Consider the following 27,298-nt stretch of genomic DNA (forward strand, 5'->3'; position numbering starts at 1 on the left):
AGTCACGTGGTACCTAAACCACTCCAAGGACAACATAATGGTTAAAAGTTTCCAAAATGAGGGTGTGTGGCCTCACTTAGGTCACCAGCCAATTAGAAAGTTTTAATTTAGGAAGCTGTTTCATCTGCTCACTCTGAATCTTCTGTAACTCACTAACAAATGTCATTCAATGTTCATTCCATGCACAGGGCCCTGGGAATTTCCAAGGTGAACAAAACCAGAGGCGTTGGTTCTGCTTTAAACACGTGCACTATCTAGTTGGTTTCAAGATGCAAGTCCAAGTGTTAAAATGATACCAGGAGAGCTAACTGGTGCCGGGCAACTTCACCAGAGAAGTTACCAGAGAGTATTAATCATGACTACATGAGACACACCCTGAATTTCTGCCTAAAAACTTACTTTCCTTCGTCCAATCCTCACTGGAAATAAAGAACGTGTTACAACAAGTTGTACAAGAATTTTTCACATAACTCAGTTGAACCTATAGAGGTTCTTAGAAGAACCTGTAGTTCTTTGGATCATTGTTGTACGCAAGTTCCTATGAGTGACAAGTAATTATATATGAAATCTGTGTACACACATATATTACAATCAATGCTAAGCTCTTTGTTCGTGCCCAAAGAGCTTTTATATACATAGTGTAGATGGGAAAGTGAACATAAATCATTTTCTTGTTTACATGGAAAAAACATGTGGAATTTTTTAAGCCACTGGAAAAATCAAGAAAGTGTTTTTTGAAAAGATTTTTAGATACATGTGTAGAATTCAAATGCTCATGATACAAATATCTTAGGGGGAGAATACCTTTGGATTTTCTGGACCCATCTCCTCTGCTCCCTTCCCTGTTTTCATTTGGACCTTCTTCTCTTTCCTTTGGCCCCGTAACCCATGCCCTGCTCAATTTGGATGATGCTTCCAGCAGTTTCTCCTAAGCGCAGGGCTTTCTGGAAAGGAACTTTGCTTTTTTGGTTTAGAGTTTGGGCCCAGACGGCTCCAACTCGATCAGGTTTTTCCTCCATGGCACTCTCCAGCCTGGAGTCTGGGAACTGCCAGACCCGCTAAAGGCTGCTCTTCTCAGGGGACCCCTCATGTTGTGTCTGTGCAGACAGAGGATTTCTTTCCCTCTCTCTCTTCCCTCCTGTCCCTTGAGTGGCAGAGACCTTCCAAACCCCACCTATATGGGCTAAAAAGGCAAAAGTCAAGAGCTATTTTTATTCCTGGTGATCTTTCTCATATGAAGCATACAAAAGTATTGGTAGCTGAGGGGTTTTGCAAATCTCTGGACCATGCCTTTGTGAGATATGATCACTCAGGAGTACAGATGGCGCTTATCAGAACCACGGTGGGGAAATGGAGGAAGTATGTTCTCTTTGGATCCAGACGATGTGGGCAGCTTCTGCTTTACGCTGTAATTGCGTGTCCAGAAAAGACAGTTGCTCTCATTGGTCTAACTACAGCTATAAGTGGCATGGAAACTCAATTTAATGAACTTATTCTCTTTTTAAAGGTTTTTATTTAAATTCCAATTAGTTAACATATAGTGTAATATGAGTTTCAGGTGTACAATATAGTGAGTTGAACTTCTTTTATTTTTTTAATTTTTTTTTTTTTAATGATTATTTTTGAGAGAGACAGAGACAGAATGCAAGTGGGTTAGGGGCAGAGAGAGAAGGAGACACAGAATCTGAAGCAGGCTCCAGGCTCTGAGCTGTCAGCACAGGGCCTGATGCGGGGCTCAAACTCATGACTTGTGAGATCATGACCTGAGCTGAAGTCGGTCGCTCAACCAACTGAGCCACCCGGGCGCCCCTAGTTGAACTTATTTCTTATTGCGGTAGGAAAAAAAGAGAAAAGTTAATGGGTGATGCCACTGAAACACAATGAAAGAGTCCCTTGGTTTTTGATCGTATTTCATTAAAGAATGAGCCCAGTGCCTGTTACATAGCCCTCGGCTTATAAGAGCGCTCCTTGGTACGACGGGTGGTGTCCTTCTTGCCATTCAAATGGCTGACGGGTAACCTGCGCAGATACAGATGTGTCATCCTCTGTGAAAAGAGAGATCATCAAATGAAGGAGATAAAGGATATTAAACTTCCTATTTATACTACAAACACACATTCAAGCATATAGAAATTTCAGTGGGAAGTGAAAACCAATGGAATCCACATTCCCTGAGAGCCTACTATGAGGCAGGTGCCCTGCTGGACACAACACATATTATGTCATTTAATCCTTAAACTGTATGAGGTAGATGCTTTTTTTTTTTTTTTTTTTTTTTTTTTTTTTTTTTTTTTTGCATTGTATAGGTAATAAAGTGAGATCAGAGAGAGGTTCAGTAACTTGTCCAAGGCTCCACAGCTCAGATGTATAAGTACTAGGTTTCAAACCTAAGTTTGTCTCCAAAACCCATGTTCTTTCTGTCATGCCATGTTGATACGACTGACGGGGAGCTGAATATCACGACTCAATAACTACTTGACACTGTAGATGGTAAGAATTTGCTCTGTGATTTTTTTTGTTTTTTGAAAGTAATGTCTATGCCCAACATGGGCCTCGAACTCGCAACCCTGAGATCAAGAGTCTCATGCTCTACCAACAGAGCCAACCAGTTGCCCCAGCCCTGTGATATTTAGCCAGCTAGTTTTTTTTATGGGGTCTTTTCTGCAATGTGGTGAAAATACAATGGGAAACACCATGAAATCAAATCATGGGGACCTTTGGTCAATCAAGGTTTTCTGTTCTTGGACATAAGAAAGGTACTCCCTCCTCCAAAAATGTCAAGGTCAGGGATTAGTTTCCCCCAAACACTTTTTTTTTTTTTTAAATGTTCATTTATTTGTGAAAGAGAGAGAGAGAGAGAGAGAGAGAGAGAGAGACAGAGTGAAGTGGGGGAGGGGCAGAGAGGGAGACACAGAATCCGAAGCTGGCTCCAGGCTCCGAGCTGTCAGCACAGAGCCCCACGCGGGGCTTGAACCCACGAACCATGAGATCATGACCTGAGCCAAAGTTGGACGCTCAACCGACTGAGCCACCCATGTGCCCCTCCCGCAAACACTTTTGAGGTTACCACTTGGGGTAACTACAGATCTCTTCTGCTCCTACACCTATCATCCTTGTTGATGTTCAGTACACTGGCACCACAGTGCCAAGATGTATGCAGAATTTCAAGAAAAATGCACAATTTAGGAAAGGATTGTCAGTAACAAAAGCTGAAGAAGACTTTGTATTTCATGCTCAGTAAACAAAAACAAGATTTTTATACTTCTAGAAGATAACCTATTTGCTTCTCCTTACTTGTAAAGAATGAGATTAATTTAGCACTCAAGCACCACATGGTTGCCTGGCAAATTCAGAAGGGTTAGACTTGAAAACCCACCCCCAGAAAAGGAGGGTCAATGGAGCCAAAGGCCATGCAGAAGAAGAGGAGGCCCAGGAGGGCAGGTAAAAGGACAGAAATGGACCCGCACTAAAAGGAGGACCAAAATAGTTTTTTAAAGCAACAAGACATGACTCTCTGCCTATCAGATTGTAAATCTGTAATATAAAGATTGCTCAGTTTTAGGAGGGCGAAGGGACAGGGGCGCTCTCATATACGACTGGTGAAAGTAAATTAATAGTTCTTGTAGAAGGTGATTTGGAAATATATGTGAGAAGTGTATGGTACAAGTCAGTGGTTCTCAAACTTTAGTATGCATCAGAATCACCGAGAGGCTCATTAAAACACAACTTCCTGGGCCCCACCCCTAGAGTATCTGAGTCAGCACTATGGGGGAGAATCTGAGAATGTGCATTTCCAACAAGTTCCCGCATGATGCTAATGTGGCTGGTCCAGGGAATACACTTGGAGAACTACAGGTATAAAGGGTTAGGCATTTGGCTCTGATGCTTATCAGTTGTGTGACTTATACAAGTTACTTAACCTCTCTCTCTGTTTTGTTTTTCATTTATTAAAAATTGGAGACAATGGGGTGCCTGGTCAAACCCCACCGTGGGTGTAGAGATTACTTAAAAATAAAATATTTGGGGGACGCCTGGGTAGCTCAGTTGGTTAAGCGTCCAGCGTTGGCTCAGGTCATGATCTCATGGTTTGTGAGTTTGAGCCCCATGCTGGGCTCTGTGCTGACAGCTTTGGAGCCTGCTTCGGATTCTGTGTCTCCCTGTCTCTCTGACCCGCCCCCACTCTCTCTCTCTCTCTCTCTCTCTCTCTCTCTCTCAAAAATAAAACATTTTAAAAGATAATAAATTATTTTTTAAATCTGGGGACAACAATAGCGTCTACCTCATACAGCTGTTGTCAGAAGTAAAAGAGTTAATAAATGTAAAATGCATGTAGGAAGTGCTGTGTAAATGTTAGCTCAATACATGTTTTCATAATTTAAAATGCTCATTCTGGGGCACCTGGTGGCTCAGTCAGCTGAGCATCAGACTCTTGATCCTGGCTCAGGTCATGATCTCATGACTCATGAGATCGAGCCCTGCGTCCAGCTCTGCACTGGCAGCACAGGGTCTGCTTGGGATTCTCTCTCTCCCTCTCTCTCTGCCCCTCCCCTGCTTGTGCACTCTTGCTTTCAAAATAAATAAACATTTTTTTAACACTCATTTCTTTTGACTTGACAATTCCAATGTCTAAGTATATATCTTCAGAGAAACATTTATATCACAACCTAGATGCAATAAATTCCTTAAAAAAATTTTTTTTTTTAATCTTTATTTTTGAAGGAGAGAGAGAGTGCAAGTGGGGGAGGAACAGAGAGGGAGGGAGAGAGAGGGAGACACAGAATCCGAAGCAGGCTCTAGGCTCCGAGCTGACAGCACAAAGCCTGACACAGGGCTCAAACTCACGAACCGTGAGATCATGACCTGAGCCGAGCTTAACCAACTGAGCCACCCAGGCGTCCCAATAAATTCGTTTAAAATACAACTTTATAAAATGAACTCAAAAATAGCAAATCTGTATGGCTCTATAATCTTTAAAGTAATTCAATTTCTAATTAAAGTGTTTCTCATAGAGAAAACTCCAGAAGTCCTCACTGGTGTCTTCTACCAAACCATTTAAGGAAGAAATAATACAAGTATTGCACAAACTCTCTCAGACCACAGAAGATAAAACATTTCCCTGGTATCATTTTATGAGTCCTGTATAACCTTGACACTAAACTTGAAAGGAACATCACAAGAAAATTATAGACCAATATCCTTCATGAATATAGATATGAAAAAGTCTTAAAATATTAGCAAATCTGTCATCGAAAACCAACCTCTGGAGCCAAAATATGTAATGGGAAGACAGAGTTTGGGTATAAAGAGGAATAATAGCTTTATTGCTTTGCCAGGCAAGGGAGGCTGCCTTCAAAACTGCAAGCCGGCCTCTAGGAACGGGCTGTGGGTTTTATAAGGAAATACAGTATGTAACTGGTTTTGACAGGAATTTTGTACTACTGACAGACTCCTCTGTCCTGTCTTCAGGGTAGTATGGGGTTCCTGAAATGAAAGGAAAGACAGGAGGAAGGGAGGCTGGGGGAAGAGAGGGAAAAGATTAGTGTAAAATCGAGCTTTGCTGAAACATTAGTACAGCCATTTTGGCTTTGGTTCCACTTTATGCTTTTAATTGGTTTCAAGTCAAACCCAGTAAATTAGTAAGATGATAATACACCATGACCCAAATCTGTATTTGTTTCCTATGCCTGTTGTAACAAATTACCACAAACTTGGGGGCTTAAAACAACAGAAGCTTATCCTCAGTTCTAGAGGCCAGAAGTCTGAAGTCAAAGTGTCAGCAAGGCCACATTCCCTCCTGAGGCTAAAGGAGAATTTATCCTTGCCTCTTCTAGTCTCTGGGGGCTGACAGCATTTCTTGGCTTGTGGCTGCATCACTCCAACCTCTGCTTCCATCTTCACATTGCTTTCTCTTTGTGTTTATCCCAGGAACGCAAGGCTGTTTTAACATTCAAAAATCAGTCAGCGTAGCCCCAGATACACATCCTATATAATTCCCCTCACTTGAGCAGGACTTGTGAATATGATGAAATAGTCATATCAGTGATTACATTATATTATATAAAACTCTGCTGTAGCAGACTAGGTAGGAATTTTCCTGATGACCTTGAAGAAGCCAACTACATGTTGTGGATGGAGCAGGCCACATGGCAAAATAGTCTCTAGGAGCGAAGGATGGCCCTCCACAGACAGCAGACAAGTCCTACAACCACAGAAGCTGAATTCTGCCATAACCTAGTGATCTTGGAAGAGAACTCCAAGCCTTAGATGAGATCAAAGTCCCAGTTACCACCTTGAGATCTGCTAAGACCATGAGCAGAGGACCCAGTTAACACATGACCACACTCCTGACCCACAGAAACTGTGAGATAATAAATTTTGTGTTGTGTTAAGCCAAAAACTTTTTAAAGTTTATTTATTTAAGTAATCTCTACACCCAAAGTGGGGCTCAAACTCACAACCCCGAGATCAAGAGTCACATGCTCCTCCAACTGAGTCAGCTATCCACCCCCTGCCAAAAAAATTTTTTAAGGTAATTCATCATTGTAACAGCCTAAAGGAGAAAAATCATGTAATCATCTCATATGCAGGAAAAGGGATTTCACAAAATGCAGCACCTGTTCATGATTAAAACTTGTCAAAATAGAAGTAGAAGGAAACTTCCTCCATTTGACTAAGGGCATCTATGAAAAACCTTTATCTAATACTACCTAATGGTGAAATATAGAATGCTTTCTGAGGCAGAACATTACAAGGTGTTCACTCTTACCAGTTCTATTCAACATTGTATTGGAACTGCTAGCCCATGCATTTAGGCAAGAAAAGTAAATAAAAGGTATTTAAGTTGGAAAGGAAGAAGTGCAACTGTCTTTATTCACAGATGACACAATTGTATATGTAGAAAACCTAAGAGAATCCTCTTCCACAAAACAAAAACAAAACCACAAAGCTATTAGAACAGTGAATTTGGCAATGTCACAGGATATAAAGGCAATATGCAAATCCAATGTCTTTCTCTATATAACAACAAATAACTACAAAATGAAATTTCATCCATCAACAATTCTACCTTCCATAAAACACTAGAGCACAATTCAGCCAAGTTATTTGGAAATTTGTAACAAGGATTGCCTTTTCTCCAGTCTCCAATTACCTGTTTCTTATTTCCATATGATACCTTTACCGTCCGTATTTCTATCAACATTCTGTTCGTGATTATTGATGTGTTCCCTAAGAAGATTCTCTAAGAGAACCTTTCTCTCCAGCTCTCTTCTTTTCTTTCAGAGCAATCACCAAAATTGCCTCTAACATTCCATGTTTCTAGCCTGTGCCTCAGATTCCTCCAACCTCCCCCCATCCACCAGTTCTAAAACCGCGGCCACACTTTTAGGTACTTGTTACAACAGCACCCCATTTCTTGGTACCAAAGTCTGCATGAGTTGCTGTAACAAAATACCATAGGCTGGGTGGCTTAAACAATGAAAATTTACTTTCTCACAGTTCTGGAGGCTGGAAAGTCCAAGATCAAGGTCTGGCAGGATTTGGTTTCTGGTGAAGGCTGTCTTCCTGGCTTGCAGATGTAGCCCTCTTGTTGTGTCCTCACGTGGTGGGGAGAGAAGGCTGTGGGGAAAGAGAAGAAAAAGGGGGGAGGGGGAGGGTGGCATGCAAGGAAAAAGGGAGAGGGGAGAGAGCTGTCTGGTGTTTTTTCTTACAAAGAAACTAATCTCATTAGATCAAGGTCCTATCCTTATGAATTCACTTGACTTTCATTACTTCAATAAAGGCCTCATCTCCAAATATAGCCACACTGGGGATAAAGGCTTCAACATAAGAATTTTGAAGGAATACATTCAGTTCACAATAGCATCTTTATGTGAAAAACTCAGCAGTACTTTATGAAAAAGTCTAAGCAGCAGAAAAAGTCTGAAAAAGAAAAAGGAATGTACTTAATACATCTTAATGTTTTAAGTCAATATTTTCTTTTATTTTTTCTTTTTAATATGAAATTTATTGTCAAATTGGTTTCCATACAACACCCAGTGCTCATCCCAACAGGCGCCCTCCTCAATGCCCATCACTCACTTTCCCCTCCCTCCCACCGCCCATCAACCCTCAGTTTATTCTCAGTTTTTAAGAGTCTCTTATGGTTTGCCTCCTTCCATCTCTGTAACTTTTTTTCCCCTTCCCCTCCCCCATGGTCTTCTGTTAAGTTTCTCAGGATCCACATAGGAGTGAAAACATATAGTATCTGTCTTTTTCCGTATGACTTATTTCACTTAGCATGGCACTCTCCAGTTCCATCCACGTTGCTACAAAAGGCCATATTTCACTCTTTCTCATTGCCAAGTAGTATTCCATTGTGTATATAAACCACAATTTCTTTATCCATTCAACAGTTGATGGACATTTAGGCTGTTTACGTAATTTGGCTATTGTTGAAAGTGCTGCTATAAACATTGGGGTACAAGTGCCCCTATGCATCAGCACTCTTGTATCCCTTGGGTAAATTCCTAGCAGTGCTATTGCTGCGTCATAGGATAGATCTATTTTTAATTTTTTGAGGAACCTCCACACTGTTTTCCAGAGCGGCTGCACCAGTTTGCATTCCCACCAACAGTGCAAGAGGGTTCCCATTTCTCCACATCCTCTGCAGCATCTGTAGTCTCCTGATTTGTTCATTTTAGCCGCTCTGACTGGCGTGAGGTGATATCTCACTGATAAGGAGTGACGTTGAGTATCTTTTCATGTGCCTGTTGGCCATCTGAATGTCTTCTTTAGAGAAGTGTCTATTCATGTCTTCTGCCCAATTCTTCACTGGATTATTTGTTTTTCTTACTTGACACATCTCCAAAGGCAAGGGAATTAAAAGCAAAAATGAACTATTGGGACCTCATGAAGATATAAAGCTTCTGCACTGCAAAGGAAACAATCAACAAAACTAAAAGGCAACTGACAGAATGGGAAAAGATATTTGCAAATGATATATTGGACAAAGGGCTAGCATCCAAAATTGTAAAGAACTCACCAAACTCCACACCCGAAAAATAATTAACTCAGTATTTTCATTTCTTACCCTTATATTCTCTCATTTAGAACAAATGAACAAATGTTCTTGTTAGGCTTTTGCTGGTCCAAGCTGGCTTTCTACTGCCTGCAAAACAGATTGATGCTATTTGAGGCTTTAAAATTCCCACCATTTAAAATGATCCAGCATTCTTCAGATCTAGAACAAACAGTCCTAAAATTTGTATGGAACCAGAAAAGAACCTGAATAGCCAAAGCAATCCTGAAAAAGAAAACCAAAGCCGGAGGCATCACAATCCCAGACTTCAAGATGTATCACAAAGCTGTAATCATCAAGACAGTATGGTACTGGCACAAGAACACTCAGATCAATGGAACAAAATAGAGAACTCAGAAATGGACCCACAAACGTATGGCCAACTAATCTCTGACAAAGCAGGAAAGAATATCCAATGGAATAAAGACAGTCTCTTCAGCAAATGGTGCTGGGAAAACTGGACAGTGACATGCAGCAGAATGAAGCTGGACCATTTTCTTACATCATACACAAAAATAAACTCAAAATGGATAAAGACCTAAACACAAGACAGGAAGCCATCAAAATCCTAGATGAGAAAGCAGGCAAAAACCTCTTTGACCTTGGCTGCAGCAACTTCTTACTCATATGTCTCTGGAGGCAAGGGAAACAAAAGCAAAAATGAACTATTGGGACCTCATCAAGATAAAAACCTTCTGCACAGTGAAGGAAACAATCAGCGAAACTAAAAGGCAACTGACAGAATGGGAAAAAATATTTGCAAATGACATATCAGATAAAGGATTAGTGTCCAAAATCTACAAAGAACTTACTAAACTTAACACCCAAAAAACAAATAATCCAGTGAAGAAATGGGCAAAAGACATGAGTAGACACTTCTCTGAAGAAGACATCCAGATGGCCAACAGACACAGGAGAAAATGCTCAATATCACTCATCATCAGGGAAATACCAATCAAAGCCACACTGAGATACCACCTCACACTTGTTGGAATGGCTAACATTTAAAAAAAAATTTTTTTTTAACATTTATTTACTTTTGAGACAGAGAGAGACAGAGCATGTACGGGGGAGGGTCAGAGAGAGGGAGACACAGAATCCAAAACAGGCTCCAGGCTCTGAGCTGTCAGCACAGAGCCCCACGTGGGGCTCGAACTCACGCACTGCGAGATCATGACCTGAGCTGAAGTCGGACGCTCAACTGACTGAGCCACCCAGGCACCCCTGGAATTGCTAACATTAACAGCTCAGGCACCAAAAGGTGTTGGCAAGGATGTGGAGAAAGGGGAACTCTTTTGCACTGCTAGTGGGAATGCAAACTGGTGCAGCCACTGTGGAAAACAGTATGGAGGTTCCTCAAAAAACTAAAAATAGAATTATCCTACAACCCAGCAATTGCACTACTAGGTATTTATCCAAAGGATATAGGAGTGCTGATTCAAAGGGGCACATGCACCCCAATGTTTATAGCAGCACTAAAGACAATAGCTGAAGTATGAAAAGAGCCCAAATGTCCATTGACTGATGAATGGATAAAGAAGATGTGGTGTATGTATACAATGGAGTATTACTGGGTAATCAAAAATAATGAAATCTTGCCATTTGTGACAACATGGATGGAACTAGAGTGTATTATGCTAAGTGAAATTAGTCAGAGAAAGACAAGTATCATATGACTTCACTCATATGAGGAATTTTAGATACAAACAGATGAACATAAGAGAAGGGAAGCAAAAATAACAACACGGAGGGAGACAAACAATAAGAGACTCTTAAATACAGAGAACAAACTGAGGGTTGCTGGAGGGGTTTCAGGTGGGGGAATGGGCTAGTTGGGCAAGGGGCATTAAGGAGGACACTTGTTGGGATGAGCACTGGGGTTATATGTAGGTGATGAATCATTGAATTCTACTCCTGAAATCATTATTGCACTATACGTTAACTATCTTGTATGTAAATTTAAGAAAATTAATAAGTGAAAAAATTGAAAAAAGAAATGACCCAGGAATTCTATGCCAAGATACAAAAGTGATGTTAATGACTTGCCCTATTGTCTGCTCTGTGTTGGGCATCACGACAGGCGCTGAAAGTGCAGAAGGAATGGAATCCAGCCCCCTGTCCACAAAGAACTTACAGTCAGCTACATACATAGTCCTGTACTTTCAAAGTTACTTTCCTAGGAATGGTAAGGAGTTTATACAGTCATGCACTTTCTCTTATCCAGGTGGCTGGTTAGAAAGGCAGCTATGGTCAAAGAATAGTATTCCAAGAGAAGCTCTACCCTATAAATAGCACGGTATTGAATAGATATGGTCAAGGCCAAGCAGTGAAGCAACCAGACGGGTGCTGTTATCTATTTTAAAGAGAAATGGAAGTTCTGTGTTTGTGCCATTTAAACATTCTTCAGTTCACTCCATGATGCCTTTGACTATTGGAGTAACTGTATTAGATTCATCAAGTAAATCATAAGGGGCAGTCAGGTAAAACAGAATGTCCTTATAAAAAGGGGAAAAAAAGTCCAATGCCACTCTAACCCACAAAATGCTGCCTATTTGTTTTTTCTAAAACATCATTCTAATTTTCATTTTTTTTTCTAGAAAGGATGTTTTCCTTAGAAATGTTTTCAAAACTATTGCTTTGCTTCTGAGGTATCTGTAAGCATTGCATCTGTGGTTTGTGACATCAGAAGCATCCTGAATAAAATAACATATTGCAACTCACCAGGAGACTGCATCTCTGCAGGACAATTGTAATCTGAAAAGCTTCTAGGTGCACAGATACAATTTTAATGCCACAACTTATTAACAGGAGTTTTTCTGTACTTAAAAAAAATCCACATAGAAACAAAGTCAATTAAATTTTATTACAACCAAGAATATAAAATAAATGCAATGTAATTTATTTTAGTTTTAACAGTCATTTCAAGAAGGATGTCAGGACAACTCAAAAGCGGGAAACACTCAGCTCCAAAGCGGTTGCCCTCCTGCACCCCATGGAACACGCCCCACCAGAGCGCAGCCGGCTCTGAGCGTGCACCTCGCAGCAGAATGTAAAGCATACACAGTCATCTCTATAATCGTAGAAAGAGGGGTGCGTGCAGAAATGGACTGAAAAGAGAGACAAAGACAGGTACACTTCACAAGTAGGAATTATGAGAATTACAAACTAGGCAGTTTAGAAAGGGTATATACTACATAACATATATAAAAAGTACTTTAAATTGTTGTTAAAAAGGACATCTTCAGTCCAGATTTTGTGTAATACTTTTAGTGTCTACACAGACAAATCTTTAAAAAAATTAAATAGTATTAATTTACTAAATATTTAGGAGATAACAGTGCATTAAGGATTTTTTTTTTCATATAATACATACATATCACTCCTTTGCAGTGATAGCATAGAAGAGTAAGTATGGCCTTAGGTACAACACATTTTTAAAAAATCCTAAAACAATGAACTTTGTTTTATGACATCTGTGACTACTCTTGAAGATTACGGGGGCCTAAACTGCTATGTTTGATATAAAATATTACTTATATCTGAGTCCTTCAAGCCTCCTTTAGGCTACCTGCCATTTCACTGCCTTTCTCCATTCCCTAGAAAGATATCGCCACAGAGTTTAGGATTTGCAATTTTCATAGAATTCTTCCTTCATCGTATAGTTTCTGCTCCATGGTTTTATTCAAAGCAGATTAAGCTGCAAATCTTATCATCCAACATTTTTTTTCTTTTACCCTTAGCAGAGAAAACAGCATTGTTTTAGAGGCATACAACCAGCAGTTACTTCCCTGGGGATGAGGCAGGGAACATGTAGGCAAATATTGTCCCTTTCCATTCTTACATGTAAATTATGTTTATAAGAGCAAAAGAGTAGTGCAGAAGACCAAAGTTCTAAGTACTAAAATTTTAAAACCACACAGATATAAAAATATACATGTCCTTGGCTTTTGTATGTTACTGCAGGATCCACTTTCATCACAAGGATTGCTTCAGCTCATAGTTAACAGCCCTGCTGCCAGACTCCCTTACCCTTGAGCTCAGCTGTCCTGAAACTTCTAGAATCCCTTTATCCCAAACACACTTCTCACCAGAAAGCTAATTCGAAAACTGATTTGAATATGGAGGGCAGAAAACCTTCACTTTTATTCCTTCCTTCCTAATTTTTTTAAATGTTTATTCATTTTTGAGAGACAGAAAGACAGAGCGCCAGTGGGGAAGGGGCAGAGAGAGAGGGAGACAGAATCTGAAGCAGGCTCCAGGCTCTGAGCTGTCAGTCTGGAGTGTGGCGTGGGGCTCGAACTACTCACGGAACTGTGAGAAGTTGGGCGCTTAACCGACTAAGCCACCCAGGTGCCCCTCCTTTTTTCCTTTCAATAACCTTTCTTGGTTTGGGTGTTCTCATGGGCTGAGGGATGCCCCCCTCCCCCTGCATCCTCAGGGAACATGACAGTAATAAGTTTTCTGGAATCAGGTCACTTGGGGACCACAGAGGTAAATTTTAACGTCAAAAAGCGTCACAGATCTCCCCCGAGGTCCCAGTTTAGGGTCCATACATATGTTAAAGGCTTTGTTCCCCTTTACAGGGAAAAGGAAATCATGAACCACGATTATTTCAAGGGTAATGGGCACCAGTGGGCATCGCCAACTCCAAGGCAAGAACAAGAAGAAAAGGGCCAGTATGAGCACAGTGACCAGAGGAACGGGGGATACCTGGCTGTATCTTGGAGAACACTGTGTATTAGGAAAAACTGATGAAATCCCCTCACAGTTTGCCTATCAGTTCTGACAATAAAATTAGCTATATGCAAGGAAAGCAGGGTAGTCCTGTGATTATACAAACACATATCACAAGAACTGTATATTAAAGTTGCTTATAAAGTATCAAGGGGCATGGTATTTTGGTCCATGCACATATTTTATTTGGGCTTTTCTCTTGTTAAATGTAAGGGCCCCCTTAGGGCAGCAACAGGGCTTCTGCTTTCATTTAATTTCCTACAGCCGCTTAAGGAGTACGTTCTGCCTATAAGGTCCACCCCATTGTTGTTGAAAGGCTGCTGTGAACATTTCAAACCTAAAGTAATGCCTGTTGTGCTATTTCATCGCTGGCTTTCTCAGAGGTGGACGAACACCTCTTGGTAACAGTTTACTACACAGCAGAATTTGGAATAATAACTCTATCCAAGTGAGTTTAGAAGTAAACAAAAGGACCTTCACACTCATAAGCCATTCCTATCATCCCCGGAGAACTTTCTGTCATGGAATGGATCGTAAGTTCCTTAAGGACAGGAAGTATGTCTTGCCCTTTGTGGCTTCCACCCAGCATGGCATTGGGCACATGGTGAGGGTGCAGTGAGCATCTGATGACCAATAACTCTGGACAGTGAGGCTTCAGGGCACAGGACAGAACTATATACAGGTAGCTACATTACGCAGAGGGCTATTAACTTCTCCTTAAAAAAAACAAACAAAAAAAAAATGGAAGGGGTGAATTATCAGACAACTAGAAATTCCTTCCAATGGAGTATGTCAACTGTTTCATCTTCAATGTTTGATGAGTGTCACTATACAGCTTTTATTATTAATAAGCATTATTATGCTGAGATCAGTAAGGTCCTTGCTGGCTACAGTATCACATCAATAGTGCAAAATGTATACTGGCTTCTGTCTAAAATCTTACTTTACTTGTATATGGACCCAGAGTATCATTACCAGGTAGATAAGTTCACAAATAATCGTTTAAAAAATGCATATAACTTGCATATACAACAATCAGCTATTTCTTCTAGCTCAAGAAAACGTTTAAAACAGGGCTGGTGCTGCTAGTAGCATTCAGAAGAACACAAATTTCTTGCCCCTTACATTACAATGGGAGCTCTAAGACTCTATATTTCCTGTGACTCTGGGGGGTGAGGCGGTCCTTTCACTGGCTAAAGAACTCAGCCTCTAATTCATAGATCATGGAAATGCAAATATGCACTTTATCTCGTATAGTCGTGTATACTATCTGCCCATAGTTTTTTAGGCACAATTATTAAGTTTTCTCCTAGGGGCGAAGAAAGCATTCAGTGCAATGAAAAGATTCTTGATAGAATTACGTTTCAGTAACAACAGCAAAATTATGCATACATAATACATACTTCAAACATGAATAAAACCTAAATTCTTAACATGCTTTAAAAATAGTCACTCTATGTCTAATGCAAATATGAATGGAGAACACTGCTCTTAATTTTAAAAGCAGATTAATTTGCAAATTAATTTTGCAGGCTTCTATTTGAGTACTCTTGATTATGTAAGGAAGTGACTCAAGCTGGCCCAGATGCGAAGAAACCAACAGTTCTTTAGAGAAGCCAACTTTATGTACAATACACACTCAAAGCTTTTCCTTCAAAGGTAAACGATACATCATCCTCTGATCAACATTACTCCTTAAAGAAACCCTAGTGCAGTTAATACTCTCTTCCACTTTCTGGTGTGGGGCACCAGAGGGCTGTATTTCATCGAAGCTCTTGAAACCCTTTTTCAAGGCAGACTTAGCTACATGAAGGTTAAATTAGAATTCTTACTGAATACTCTTCAGAATAAGGTGATTCTGGGAACTACGTTCCATATGGATGATTGATTATGTCAAAATTACCACACAATTCAGTTCTTCAGAGCATAAAGCATAGTAACTGCGAAGATCTAGGCTGTTTTTGGTTGTAGGTTCCCTCTGTCCCACTGTGTGTCTTTTCTTAGACCTTCCCTGAAACTAGATAAATAAAAACATAACAGCAAAGTACTTTGGGACAGTAACAGTTTCTGTTTAAGACTTCCATGAGCAAAACAGTCATATTCTGTGAAAACAACGTAGTGCTTTAAAAGGTGCATTTTTACCTGTGTTGCTAGATCAGTTCATGAAGTAGAAAACTATACACCACTGGAGTCTTGTTTCTAAAACATTAAAATCCTATTAAAAGAGCTTTGAAAAGATAAATCATAGTGATTGCTACAGCATGAGAAAGGTGCACCAGGAAATCCTTCCAAAAAATGCTGAAGGTTACAGAAGTTAAGTGCTGGGATTAGATCAGACGCTGTATCAAAGTCACAATGGAACACATGCAGGGAAAGGGTGTCGGGGAAACTTCACAAAAATCTTCTTTAAGTCAGTAAAGAAGAGACGTCTGTCCGTCCTGCAAAATGCTCAGTATGTAGTCTTCTGCCCAAGTGGGTGAGTTTTAAACGGCAGCATCGTCTGCATTTTTGGTTGCTTTCCATGCGGACATCATATTGCTGGGGTCTGTGCCCTGGGCCGCGGCGGTCAGTAGCGGTGGCCCTGGTGAGTCGGGTGGTACTGCGCGCTTTGCTGGGACGAGGAGGAGTAGCCGAGTGTGCTCTGGGACTGGGAGGATCCCTGAACGCTGCTTTGGTAATTCAGGCGAGAACTGGAGTGCTGGGGGAAGGAGAAGGAAAAGGGAATCACCAGCTCAGGACTTAATCACAATAGGATGGACACAGGAGCCATTTTCAGAGGCCCCTGGTTCCCATCCACGGCAGCTGACAGCTAACTTGAGCTCCTTAATATGTTTCGCTTCTTTGAAATGACAGGGTGCCCTCACTGTAACATGTTCTGGCAGGCATGAAGTTTGGCTGGATTTCTTTGGGACGTGAGCCGCACTGGCAAGAGAAAGGCAGAGGGGAAACCTGTGCTGACCCACTGTTCTTTATACAAACTCTGCTTATTCTCTGTAAAACTGAGATTTGCAAACGAGAATGATCAATTTGGCACACTGCATTAGTATTCATAGTGCATACTGATATGCTGTTAATTTTCTCATTATAAATAACAACGCTATGATCAAGAAGTCATTTCTAGAGAAGAGAATTTTCAGAGGTAGAGGCTGGAGTGGCAATCGCCAACACGACAAAGCAAGGCAGGCTGGGCAGGATGTGGCGGCAATAAGTGGGTTTTATAAATTTCAGGTAATATTTAGAATAAAAAAAAATGTTCATACATGAAAATGCCCTTCACGGAAAGCAGAGACAAATGTATTTCAATTCAATGTCTTGTTATTACCTTAAATGAAACATTTACCTTCATGGTGCCAAGGGCAAATATGAAAAATTATGCAAAAGGAAGAATTCATCTATAGAATAAGAACATGGGGTCTAGTTAAAGGTAAGCATAGCTGGAGCCTGTGTCCTTAACTAAGCTCAGAACGCTGGTTCTTTCCATGAGCAAAGTGGAAAAGATCTTACTAATAAAATTATTACTTGGAGTAAAAAATGTAAATGACCTTGAGGTGGCACTATGGATTTAAAGAAGGACAAATCAGCAGGGTCCCCCAACTCAGTGTGCAAAGGCTGCCAAACATGATGTGGGAAACAAAGGTAAAAGAAAAAAGTAAATTTCCCTACAACCTACAGCCCACTGACAAGTCCTTGAGACAGGCAGAGTGACCTTACTCTAGGAACTCAGCTGCCTGGATGTTAACACTTTGCTAAGGGCAAAAGGCAACCTTAGCTTAACATTATCCCAACCTCCAGGATCCTGTGAGCTACTTTAACATATAAAAATGCCTTTGGAAACTTCCTTTATCTCTACTCCCCAAGATATATGTTAGCCATCATCCTCCAAGCATATGGCCCCCTGATACACATCTGAAGGGTCTCCTGACTAAGGTTTTACTAGACACTAGTAAATAACCTTTTCCTAACAACAGTTAGCCTGCTCAAGGTCCTGAAAATCTTGCTTCCAAATTCCTTAGGGACTTATGCTATCCGTAACCCCCTCCCAACTTGAAAGTATACAGTCACCCATCACAACCCCAGTGCAGCTCTTTCTACACACAGGTCCTGTCCCTGTGCTTTAATAAAACCACCTTTTTGAACTAAAGACTGCTCAAGAATTCTTTCTTGACCATTCACTCCAAACCCCAACATTTCCACATCATTTTGGTGCCCAATGTGGGGCCTGGGTTTTCGCATCTGGACCCCAAGCCTCAGTGCAAACTTGGCACCAAGTACTTGGGTAAGTACTTCCTCTTCCTTTACTCTCATTTCTTTTTTTTTATTTTTTTTTATTTTTTTTTTATTTTTTAATATATGAAATTTACTGTCAAATTGGTTTCCATACAACACCCAGTGCTCATCCCAAAAGGTGCCCTCCTCAATACCCATCACCCACCCTGCCCTCCCTCCCACCCCCCATCAACCCTCAGTTTGTTCTCAGTTTTTAACAGTCTCTAATGCTTTGGCTTTTACTCTCATTTCAGGGGCTTTTCAGGGAGTATGGTCTTATTGGAAAACTTTCATGTTGATTGCTCAGGCTGCAATCCTCTGTGGCTACTACTCTATGGGAAGGAGAAAGCCTACATTTTGGATGAAAGTTAGTATCATGGCCGAAATGATAATGAGACTCAGAAACTTGATGTCCTCCCTTTATTCCTATCTGTCTTGGGCACGGGACAGCCACCTAAGTCACTAGCACGATCTTAAGACTTCTCATTGCCGATCTTGACTTGCCGATCTTAAGACTTCTCATTGGTCTAACCAGATCCCCTTGACATCCCTGGTCTAGCTGCTTCTGGCCACAAGACCTTCACTTGGAGCCAGCTGAGAGCAATACCCAATTTAATTAAAACCCAACTGGGACTGTTTCCTAGGGAAGCCGGCTGTAAAGACTACATGCGTTGGAATGTCACTTAGACCATGATGGATTTCTTTTAAAAAAAAACCCCTTTTTAAAAAATGTTTATTTTTGAGAGAGAGAGACAGAGTGGGAGCAGGGGAGGGGCAGAGAGAGAGGGAGACACAGAATCCAAAGCAGGCTCCAGGCTCTAAGCTGTCAGCACAGAGCCTGACACGGGGCTCCAACTCGTGAACCCCGAGATCATGACCTGAGCTGAAGTCGGACGTTTAACCGACTGAGCCACCCAGGCACCCTGTGATGGATTTCTTACTGTTTTCTGTCAATGTCTTCTACTAACTACTTAAACTACAAAATTGGGGAATTTCTCTTTGTGAAACTTTTCTAGTGTTTTCCATGGGTTAAAAACAGTGGGTTCTTCATGGCAAGACAAGGCACAGCCTGGCCTTCACAGAATGGCAAGGCAAGGCCCAGTCTTCATGCCCTTCACAGCACAGCAAGGCAAGATAGCATGGCAAGACAAGGCATGGCACAGCACCTCAGTCCATATGCTGGCACCCATTTCACAGTCTAGAATGTGATGGGGAAGCAGGGGGATGCTAGCATACCTCCTACAGGCCTTTACAGCAGGACAGTGATCATAGCTATTTTATTTGAGGAACTCTCCAGGTGGCTTTGACACCAGGAATCTCTGACATATCCTGCACATGGGATGCCACCCAGGAGTCAGGGTGTATTTTCTTGGTAATAGACCTTCTTCTCTCTTCAGTTCCCAAGGATTCTTCCCTTGGAATGAATACCTTTTAACCCATTGGGACTAGTTTGTATTGCAAAATTTAAGAAAGGAATGATCTCCTGTAACAAGGCATAGCTTCAGTATGATCTATCAGATCTCTTTTGCAGGAAAACAGGGTAAATGGATGGAGGTACCCTAGGTCCAGGCCATCATGGCTCTAATCAGCACCTGGCCTAAGGGCCTCTTTGCAGAGCTTGTTTGCTCATTTAACCAGGCCAGTAAATTCCCTGATATACTGGATGATAAGTATCTAAATAGGGTTCCTGCTAATAGAACCCAAATTGTTGAAGGAAACAAAGGCCATCCCTAAGGAAGGGGATGCTGACTCTCTCTCATTGTTCCTCCTCCTAATAGATGTGGGGGCTTCTTCCTCATTCATTTCCTGGGTTAATGGCTATAACTGGAGCCAACTGTGGTTAGTCTAGCTCAGGACAGGGACATTAAGGAGTATTCTCAAGCAGCTGCCTCAACTCCCTTTGTTTCAGGGAAATTCCCTGTCTTCTTCAGGGAAGTTCAGACTTGGACTGCATATTTCTACACTGGTGGAAAAAAAAACATGGTGTCTGCTCCTCTGTCCAAGCTGACCAGGTTTACAACCAGGAACCCTCTTTCTCTGTCGTCTGGTAGCACCTCACCTCTTCTGCCTCCCCCTGCTCCTGTTTCTGCACCACCTTGGGTGCGGCCTGTATAACTGGTTCCTATACCATCCTGGTGACTCAGGCACCATTGGCCCCTCCTTTTATCTTTACTGTCAAGAAGCAAAGAGTACCCCCTTCATGGCGGGGGGGGGGGGGGGGGGGGGGGGGTGAACCACCCACTTCAGATTTCCCCACAGGTGCCCCAAGTAAAAACTGACTTTAAGTAGAACACAATTTGGTATTTAAACTAATTTAAGTTTGTTGTTTAATTAAAACGGACATGTCTTTAGAGTTATCAGTATTAAATACGAAACTTTTATTCTACCAAGGTTTACTAAGGTAAAATAAGCTCACGTTAGCTCTGTTGCAATTTGTTAGCAAAAAGATGACTTAGAATGATGGTTAATTTTGTCTGTCTCAAAGTTTTCATGGGTAATTGCTAAGACAGCTTTCAAAGTCTTTGGCAACCTAAAACGTCAAAGTTTTGCTTGGATGATAAATGGGATTGAATTCATTGGACATCTAGGTCTTTCCCAAATAGGATAAAGTGCTAAAGCACTGGTTACTGAACATAGGTTTGCACTTTTGACTTCTTATTGTAGAGAAACTAAGGATATTTGGGTATGTTGTAAAACATGCTGTGTATTTAAAAGTATCCATAAGTTTACCATCTAAAGAATTCTGGTGTAACAGTCTACAATTGGTTACTACTTAGTTTTCATTGGAGACTAAGGTTTCTAAGAGTTAAAATTTTGCTAAATGTAATTAAGACTGATGGAAATAAGGGAAGCAACGCTGTATGTGTAAGAAAGATATAAGGAATGGAAATACATTTTTGTTGAAGGTAAAAGAAGGTAATTTTGTCCTAAATGAGACTGGTTGTTTGGAAAGAAATGGCTTGGGATAAAATGTGAATGCAAAGGAAAGTTGCAGAAGGTTTGTGAAGGGAAATCTTTGGAAAGAAATTTTATGTATGGTCAGGACTAAGGCTGAAATGAATGGATTTTTAAAAGTACACTGGTATAAGATTGAAAGTCTGCTTTCTCTCTGTTAAAAAGACAAAGTTTTCTTGGAAGTTGGTCTGCTCTTGATAAGAAAGTGTAAATAAAGTTGTTTTTCCTTTGCCCAGAAAAAACAGTTTCTATGTTTTGTCTTTATCAGGTCTTTGATGAGCTGTAATCCTATTTAGACATGTTCGTTAAAACTTTCTAGGTTTTAACAAACTTCCCCAAGATTTAAATCCTAAACGAAGTATCTGGCTAATTAAGTCTCTGACTAATTAGGCTTATTTGGTATGTTACTGTTCTGATATAAGGTCATCACTCAATATTCTAATTACTGAAGTGTTATGTATCACAGAAATAACTGGATTCCTTGTCAAATGCATCATAATGAGCTCTCCTATCAGATTGTTAACAGTGTCCATATCTGGTTTTTTTTTTTTTTTTGTCATTTATAGTTATTGTTCTGATGCTCTTGCAAAATGAGTTTTACCTTCAAGGAGATTCATAAAAAGATTATTTTTTGATGAATACAGGTATTTGATATCTTTAAGATCAAAACTGAAATGGCTACGAATTTCTGGTACTAAAAAGCTGCATTCAAAGTGAACAAGAATTAATAACATGGCACTAAATGAACCAAAGATGATTATAGTATTGTGACTCTTGTTTGAAACATTGCTGGTTCTCTAATGTTTGCTCTTCCAGGTTAAGAAAACCTTCTCTTAAAATATCTATGACCTATAGAAATGGGAGAAACTATTCATTTGTGACCAAAGTGAAGCATTTAACTTTTCTCTCTACCTGAACCCTCTGAAATTCAAAAGGCCTCAGTAAGTATTCCTTCTTCCATGGCAATCATAGTTATTTATGTAAGTTTAATAAGAATCTGTTCTCCTTGCAATAGGACACCAATGGAAACATTGGTTATTTTACCAAGGCCTTGACTGGAATGTCATATTTGAGAGAGGCATGCATAGAGTCAGATATGACCAGACAGCTCTAAGGAATGGAGCCAACAGAGTCCATTAGAAACGCTGGCCCTATACCTTGCTTACAGAGTTCCCAGCAGCTTTACCAGGTGAGTAAAGAAAAAGTCACTTTCTGGCAGGTGCAGGAACCTCAGGATGCTTTGGGGACTTTAGGAAGAGGGATTCACCCAATTCTACAGGTATTGTAGGCATGTCTAATGGCAAATATTTGGCTCAGCTTCTGGCCTAGAGGGACTACTAAAAGTTCAATCAAGATTCCTTATAAAAGTTTCCAGCAAAACAAGATTTTAAAAGATCTATATCACTATTCTTGCTGACCTTATGTAAAGAATCAGGCCAAGTTGGTTAAAATTGGAACTGTTTTACGGCCACATTAGTCTTAATTTGGCTATCTCTGGAAATAAGGGTGATTTTAGAGAGAAAAATTATGTGGATGTTAAATTCTAGTTCTGATTGTCTTTGCAAATGTTTGTTGTTTGTCTAAGCTAGACAACTTGAGGTAAACTTCAGAGAAATTGCCACAACCGTTCATGTATAGACAATCTTTGTGCTTATTATTCTGTGGGGATAATAACAGGACCCCATGTGTATATGATTATTTAAACAGCTGGAAAAACAGGATGAATTCCCTAACAATTGTATAACTTAACTATTACCTTGACCAATTCTGTGTGGAGGGGATGACAAAATCACTCCTTAAAAGCCTGAGTGTACCCCACTCCGTGGAGTTAACTATGGACTTGTGGAAATAATGGATGGCCCCACTTTCCCTATGACTGAATTATATGATGCACTTGGGAATGCCCTTATTCCCTGAGACAAGTCTTCCATTTGCCAGCGATTCCTTGTAATTAGGATGTTATTTAAGGCTAGACATCAAACAAAGAGGGCTTCTTGATGGTTTTATCCCTTAACCATATTTGTTCCAGGAACTACCTCTATTGATGTAAAATTGCAAAATTCTTCTTTCTACTAGCCCTCCTGGCAGAAGAAGCCTCAAAAGTTACTACATAGGCCAGTCCTTGACAGTAATGATCCCATATCAGGTACAGAGTGTTTTAGAGACCAAAGGCCACCAATGGATGATGGGAGGCCAACTTATTGAATAACAGGCTACACTTAAGGTACGCCTGAAATGTTTAAAACCTGTCAAATTTTAAACCCAGCTACTCTTATGCCTGGGCCTGACCATCATACTTCCATGTTAAAACATGACTGCTCAGAGATTATTGATCTTGTTTATTCTAGCTGATCAGACTTCAGAGACTCCCCTATTGAAAATGCAGAAGACAGTTACCTTACTGGTGGCAATAGTTTCATAGAAAAGGGGATAAGAAAAGTTAGGTACACTATAGTCATCTAACTCAGACTGTTGAGGCCAAAGCCCTCCAAGCAAATACGTCTTCCCCAAAATGCAGAGTTAATAGCACTCACTCATGCTTTACGATTGGCCAAAGGCCTAAAAATTAACATTTATATTGACTCCAAATATGCTGTTCTGGTGCTACAAGCACATGAAGCAATTTGGAAGGGAAAGGGGTTATTATGAAGCCACACTTCCCCAATCAAATATGGGCCCCAAATTATTACTCTCCAGAGGTAGCTGTCATTCACCTCAAAGGACATCAAAAGGATATGACCTTAGCATCTAAAGGGAACAATTTAGCAGACCATGCAGTCAAGCAGGCAGCACAAAATAAATAAATATTAAGTCTTATACAAGTCTTAACTCCAATAAAATCCATAATTCCAGTTTATTCAGACCAAGGAATCCACATAGCCCAGGAATGAGGATATTCGAAAAATGCACAGGACTGGTTTATTAATAATGAGGCAAAAACCTTTATATCCAAAAATAACCAATGGAAGGTAATACAGGGTTTACACCAGGCTACTCATTTGGGTAATAAGGCCACCAAAATGACAAAAACTTTGTGAAGAGAAGTTGTCCTTAGATTTGGACTCCTTTAGTTCCTACAAAGTGACAACAGATCGTCTTTTATTGCCCAAATAACTCAGCAAATAGCTTAGACCTTAAAAATTAATTACTATTTACATTCGGCCTGACATCTACAATCCTGTGGGAAGGTGACCCTCTAAAACCGAGAAGTCCTTGCTATCCTGACTGCAGTTCAAGGATGCCCAGGATTAGATGGCTGGCTCTTAAGGAGACCCAATGGCTATGTGGCTCTAACTTGTGTCCATGGCTTCCCCCAGGCTGGACAGACTGCTGTACTTTGGGTTTTGCTCGGATGCACTGGTGCATTATTAAAACCATTACCAACTCAGCTGACCTTCCAAATTTAAAACAACAGTGGACACATTCTGTGTTTCATTGGGATGACCACCCAGCATCCATCTTTATTCCCTCTTTAGGACTGGAGGATGTCGTTTGGCACATGGAAGCTCTTAATTTAGGGTCACAGCCCTCAATGGCACTCACAATAGCATTTCTCTATTAAATACTGAAGTAACACAGATGCGTAAAGCAGTTTTACAAAACAGAATGGCATTAGATGTTTTAACTGCTGCACAAGGTAGAACTTGTGCTATCATAAAAACAGAATGCTGTGTATACATTCCAGATTACCACAAAATATTTCTGCATTTCTAACTGACATGAATACTCAATTGGTGCTTTAGAAGATTCCTCTCTTTCTTTTTAAAAAAAATTTTTTTTTCAATGTTTATTTATTTTTGAGAGATAGAGAGAGACAGAGCACAAGCAGGGGAGGGACAGAGAGAGAGGCAGACACAGAATCTGAAGCAGGCTCCAGGCTCTACACTGTCAGCACAGAGCCGGACGCAGGCTTGAACTCACCAACCATGCGATCATGACCTGAGGTGAAATCAGATGCTTAACCCACTGAGCCACTTAGGTGCCCTGATTCCTCTCTTTCCTTTAATGATTGGTTAAACTCGTGGACTAGAACAGAATTTTTGTCAACTACCAAAGGACTCTTATTTGGGCTTCTTTTTGTGTGTGTGTTTCTAAACATGATTTACTGTTTTTTTCCCATGTTTTTTCCCTTTCCATGTGGTATCGAGACTCCTTCAGTGGTATAACTTCAAGTTGAAAGATGATCCTTTCCGCTTGGGAAGATCCATACATGCAGTCTCCCTTGGGCCTTTCATAACTTCTGTATATGTAAGTCCCCAATTGACCTATGTTGACCCCTAGGCAGGGACATCTCTATGCCCCTATTCATCAGGAAGAAGTTAGAAGACAAGACTTTCACCCTCAGCAACCATGAAGATTTAAGGGTCAGAATTGTTCAGGGGGGAATAATTTGGGAAACAAAGGCAAAAAAAAAAAAAAAAATTAATTTCCTTACAACCTACATATAACCCATTGACAAGTCCTTGAGACTGGCAAAGTGACCTTCCTCTAGGAACTCAGCTGCCGGATGTTAATACTTTGCTAAGGGTAAAAGGCATTCTTGGCTTAACATTCTCCCAACCTCCAGGATCCTGTGAGCTACTTTAACATATAAAAATTCCTTTGGAAACTTCTTTTATCTCTACTCCCCAAGATATATGTTAGCCATCATCCTCCAAGCATATGGCCCCCTGATACACATCTGAAGGGTCTCATGACCACGGTTTTACTAGACAATAATAAATGACCTTTTCCTAACAATAGTTAGCCCCCTCAAGATCCTGGAGACCTTGCTTCCAAAATTCCTGAGAGGACCGTGGTCTTCGAATTTACTCTGTCAGATTTTGATTTTCAACAAGTGGAACCAATGAAAGTGCCATTATGTACTTCTCTGCTTGCAGGGACTCTTCCAAGAGAAGGTTTCAGGGAAGTGGTTGTGTGAAAACACATGAGTTTGTAGAGATGTATTCAAAATGTAAAGCCAGTTTAGGCAGCTCTTTATTATGTCTTTCTTGTTAATGTTTCTCTGGATTCCAGTTCCTTATCAGTGAGTTTATGGCTCCCTTGCCAGTGGTTTTGTTTTCTATTATCTCCATCTCCCCCTTCCACTAGTACCCCGAGGTTCTAAGTCTTTTTTTTTTTACGTTTAAGCCCTGCCCCCCCCCCCAACTTCTTAGATCTTAGCTGGTTACTATCCTTGAAATTTTGGGTTTCTTTGTGTGTGTGTGCAAGATTCCCTATGCTTATCACAGGTATTTTTACCTCTCTCCCCAAATACTAATCCTTACACTTTTTTCCCTTTAATTTCCCAAATTAGCAGTACAATGTATAGAGGCCGCTTTTAGACATCAGCCTTGAGCAATGGAAACTCATCAAGGCAAGAGGGCCCACAGCAACCCCCTGGATGAATATAGACAGGTCCATCAGACGACCCACCTCAAAATATCCATAGGCCACAAGTGACCAATGGGCTATGTACAACCAGGCACATTACCAAAAAAAAGGGAGAATTCCTTACACCCCCATCCATACCTCCTCATCTTCCCCTTTTTAAAACAGCCCCCCAGGGGCACCTGAGTGGCTCAGTCGGTTAAGCTGTCCCACTCTTGATTTCGGCTCAAGTCATGATCTCACAGTCGTAAGACTGAGCCCCATGATGGCCCCCTTCCTAGGCATGGAGCCTGCTTAAAATTTGCTCGTGATGCTCTTTCACTCTCGCGCACCCCCCCCCCCCCAATGTTCCTCTCCACCCCTCCCCCCTAGCTGGCAGTCCTCTTTCTCAAAAACAAAGCAAAACAAAACAGCCCCCACCCAGTGCCTCCAGGCTGTCCTGCCTACTGCTCTGTACTCAATCAATACCCACTGCCTGGGGCAGACAGTCTCTCCCCTGTGGTCCAGGCTGCTGCTCCCTGGAGGTGTATCCAATAAACCTCTACCTCCTTTGTTCTTTCACCACACCAGTTTCCATCACATGGAGGTCCCACATCTGGCGGCCCCCATCTCATCAAGAGAGATACCACATTTAGACAGCTGTAGTTTTTTTTTTTTTACCTTAATAATAAAAAGTATTTTCTACTCTCAAAAATGCTTCTAGTGAGATTTAACACTGATTTCTGAGAAGTCGCAATCTTAATCCCTTTCTGTGTTTACGCTACTTCCTATTTCCTCTCAGTGGCAGCAAATCTTTCTCTTCCTGTTGTTGAAAATAAATCTTTCTCTTACTGTTGTCTCTCTTCCAATTGCTTGTCTAGTTCTCTTTTTCTGACCCAAACCTGACTGACAGCTGGAAGGGGAAAATGAGAAATT

The 27,298-nt window shown here is 40.8% G+C and overlaps 1 protein-coding gene and 1 long non-coding RNA gene across 15 annotated transcripts in view; both read right to left on the minus strand.

Annotated features, from left to right (window-relative positions):
• Positions 1 to 1,883: 1,883 nt before the first annotated feature.
• On the minus strand, positions 1,884 to 8,057 carry LOC144616408 (uncharacterized). Its single transcript, XR_013555708.2, has 2 exons — positions 7,151 to 8,057; positions 1,884 to 2,045 (listed from the first exon to the last, which is right to left on the minus strand). It is a non-coding gene; the product is annotated as an uncharacterized LOC144616408 (long non-coding RNA).
• A 3,845-nt stretch (positions 8,058 to 11,902) lies between these two features.
• CDK19 (cyclin dependent kinase 19) overlaps positions 11,903 to 27,298 on the minus strand; it is a 191,649-nt gene continuing 176,253 nt past the window's right edge. For all 14 annotated transcript variants that reach the window (XM_078447209.1, XM_078447208.2, XM_078447211.1 and 11 more), the window contains one exon: positions 11,903 to 16,490. In XM_078447209.1, the coding sequence (XP_078303335.1) occupies positions 16,359 to 16,490 (132 nt within the window). In that variant the 3' untranslated portion in view covers positions 11,903 to 16,358. The remainder of the gene's footprint in view (positions 16,491 to 27,298) is intronic.

The sequence above is a fragment of the Panthera onca genome, chromosome B2 (genome assembly GCF_046562875.1).
Source record: "Panthera onca isolate mPanOnc1 chromosome B2, mPanOnc1 haplotype 2, whole genome shotgun sequence".
NCBI classification, from domain to species: Eukaryota; Metazoa; Chordata; class Mammalia; order Carnivora; family Felidae; genus Panthera; species Panthera onca.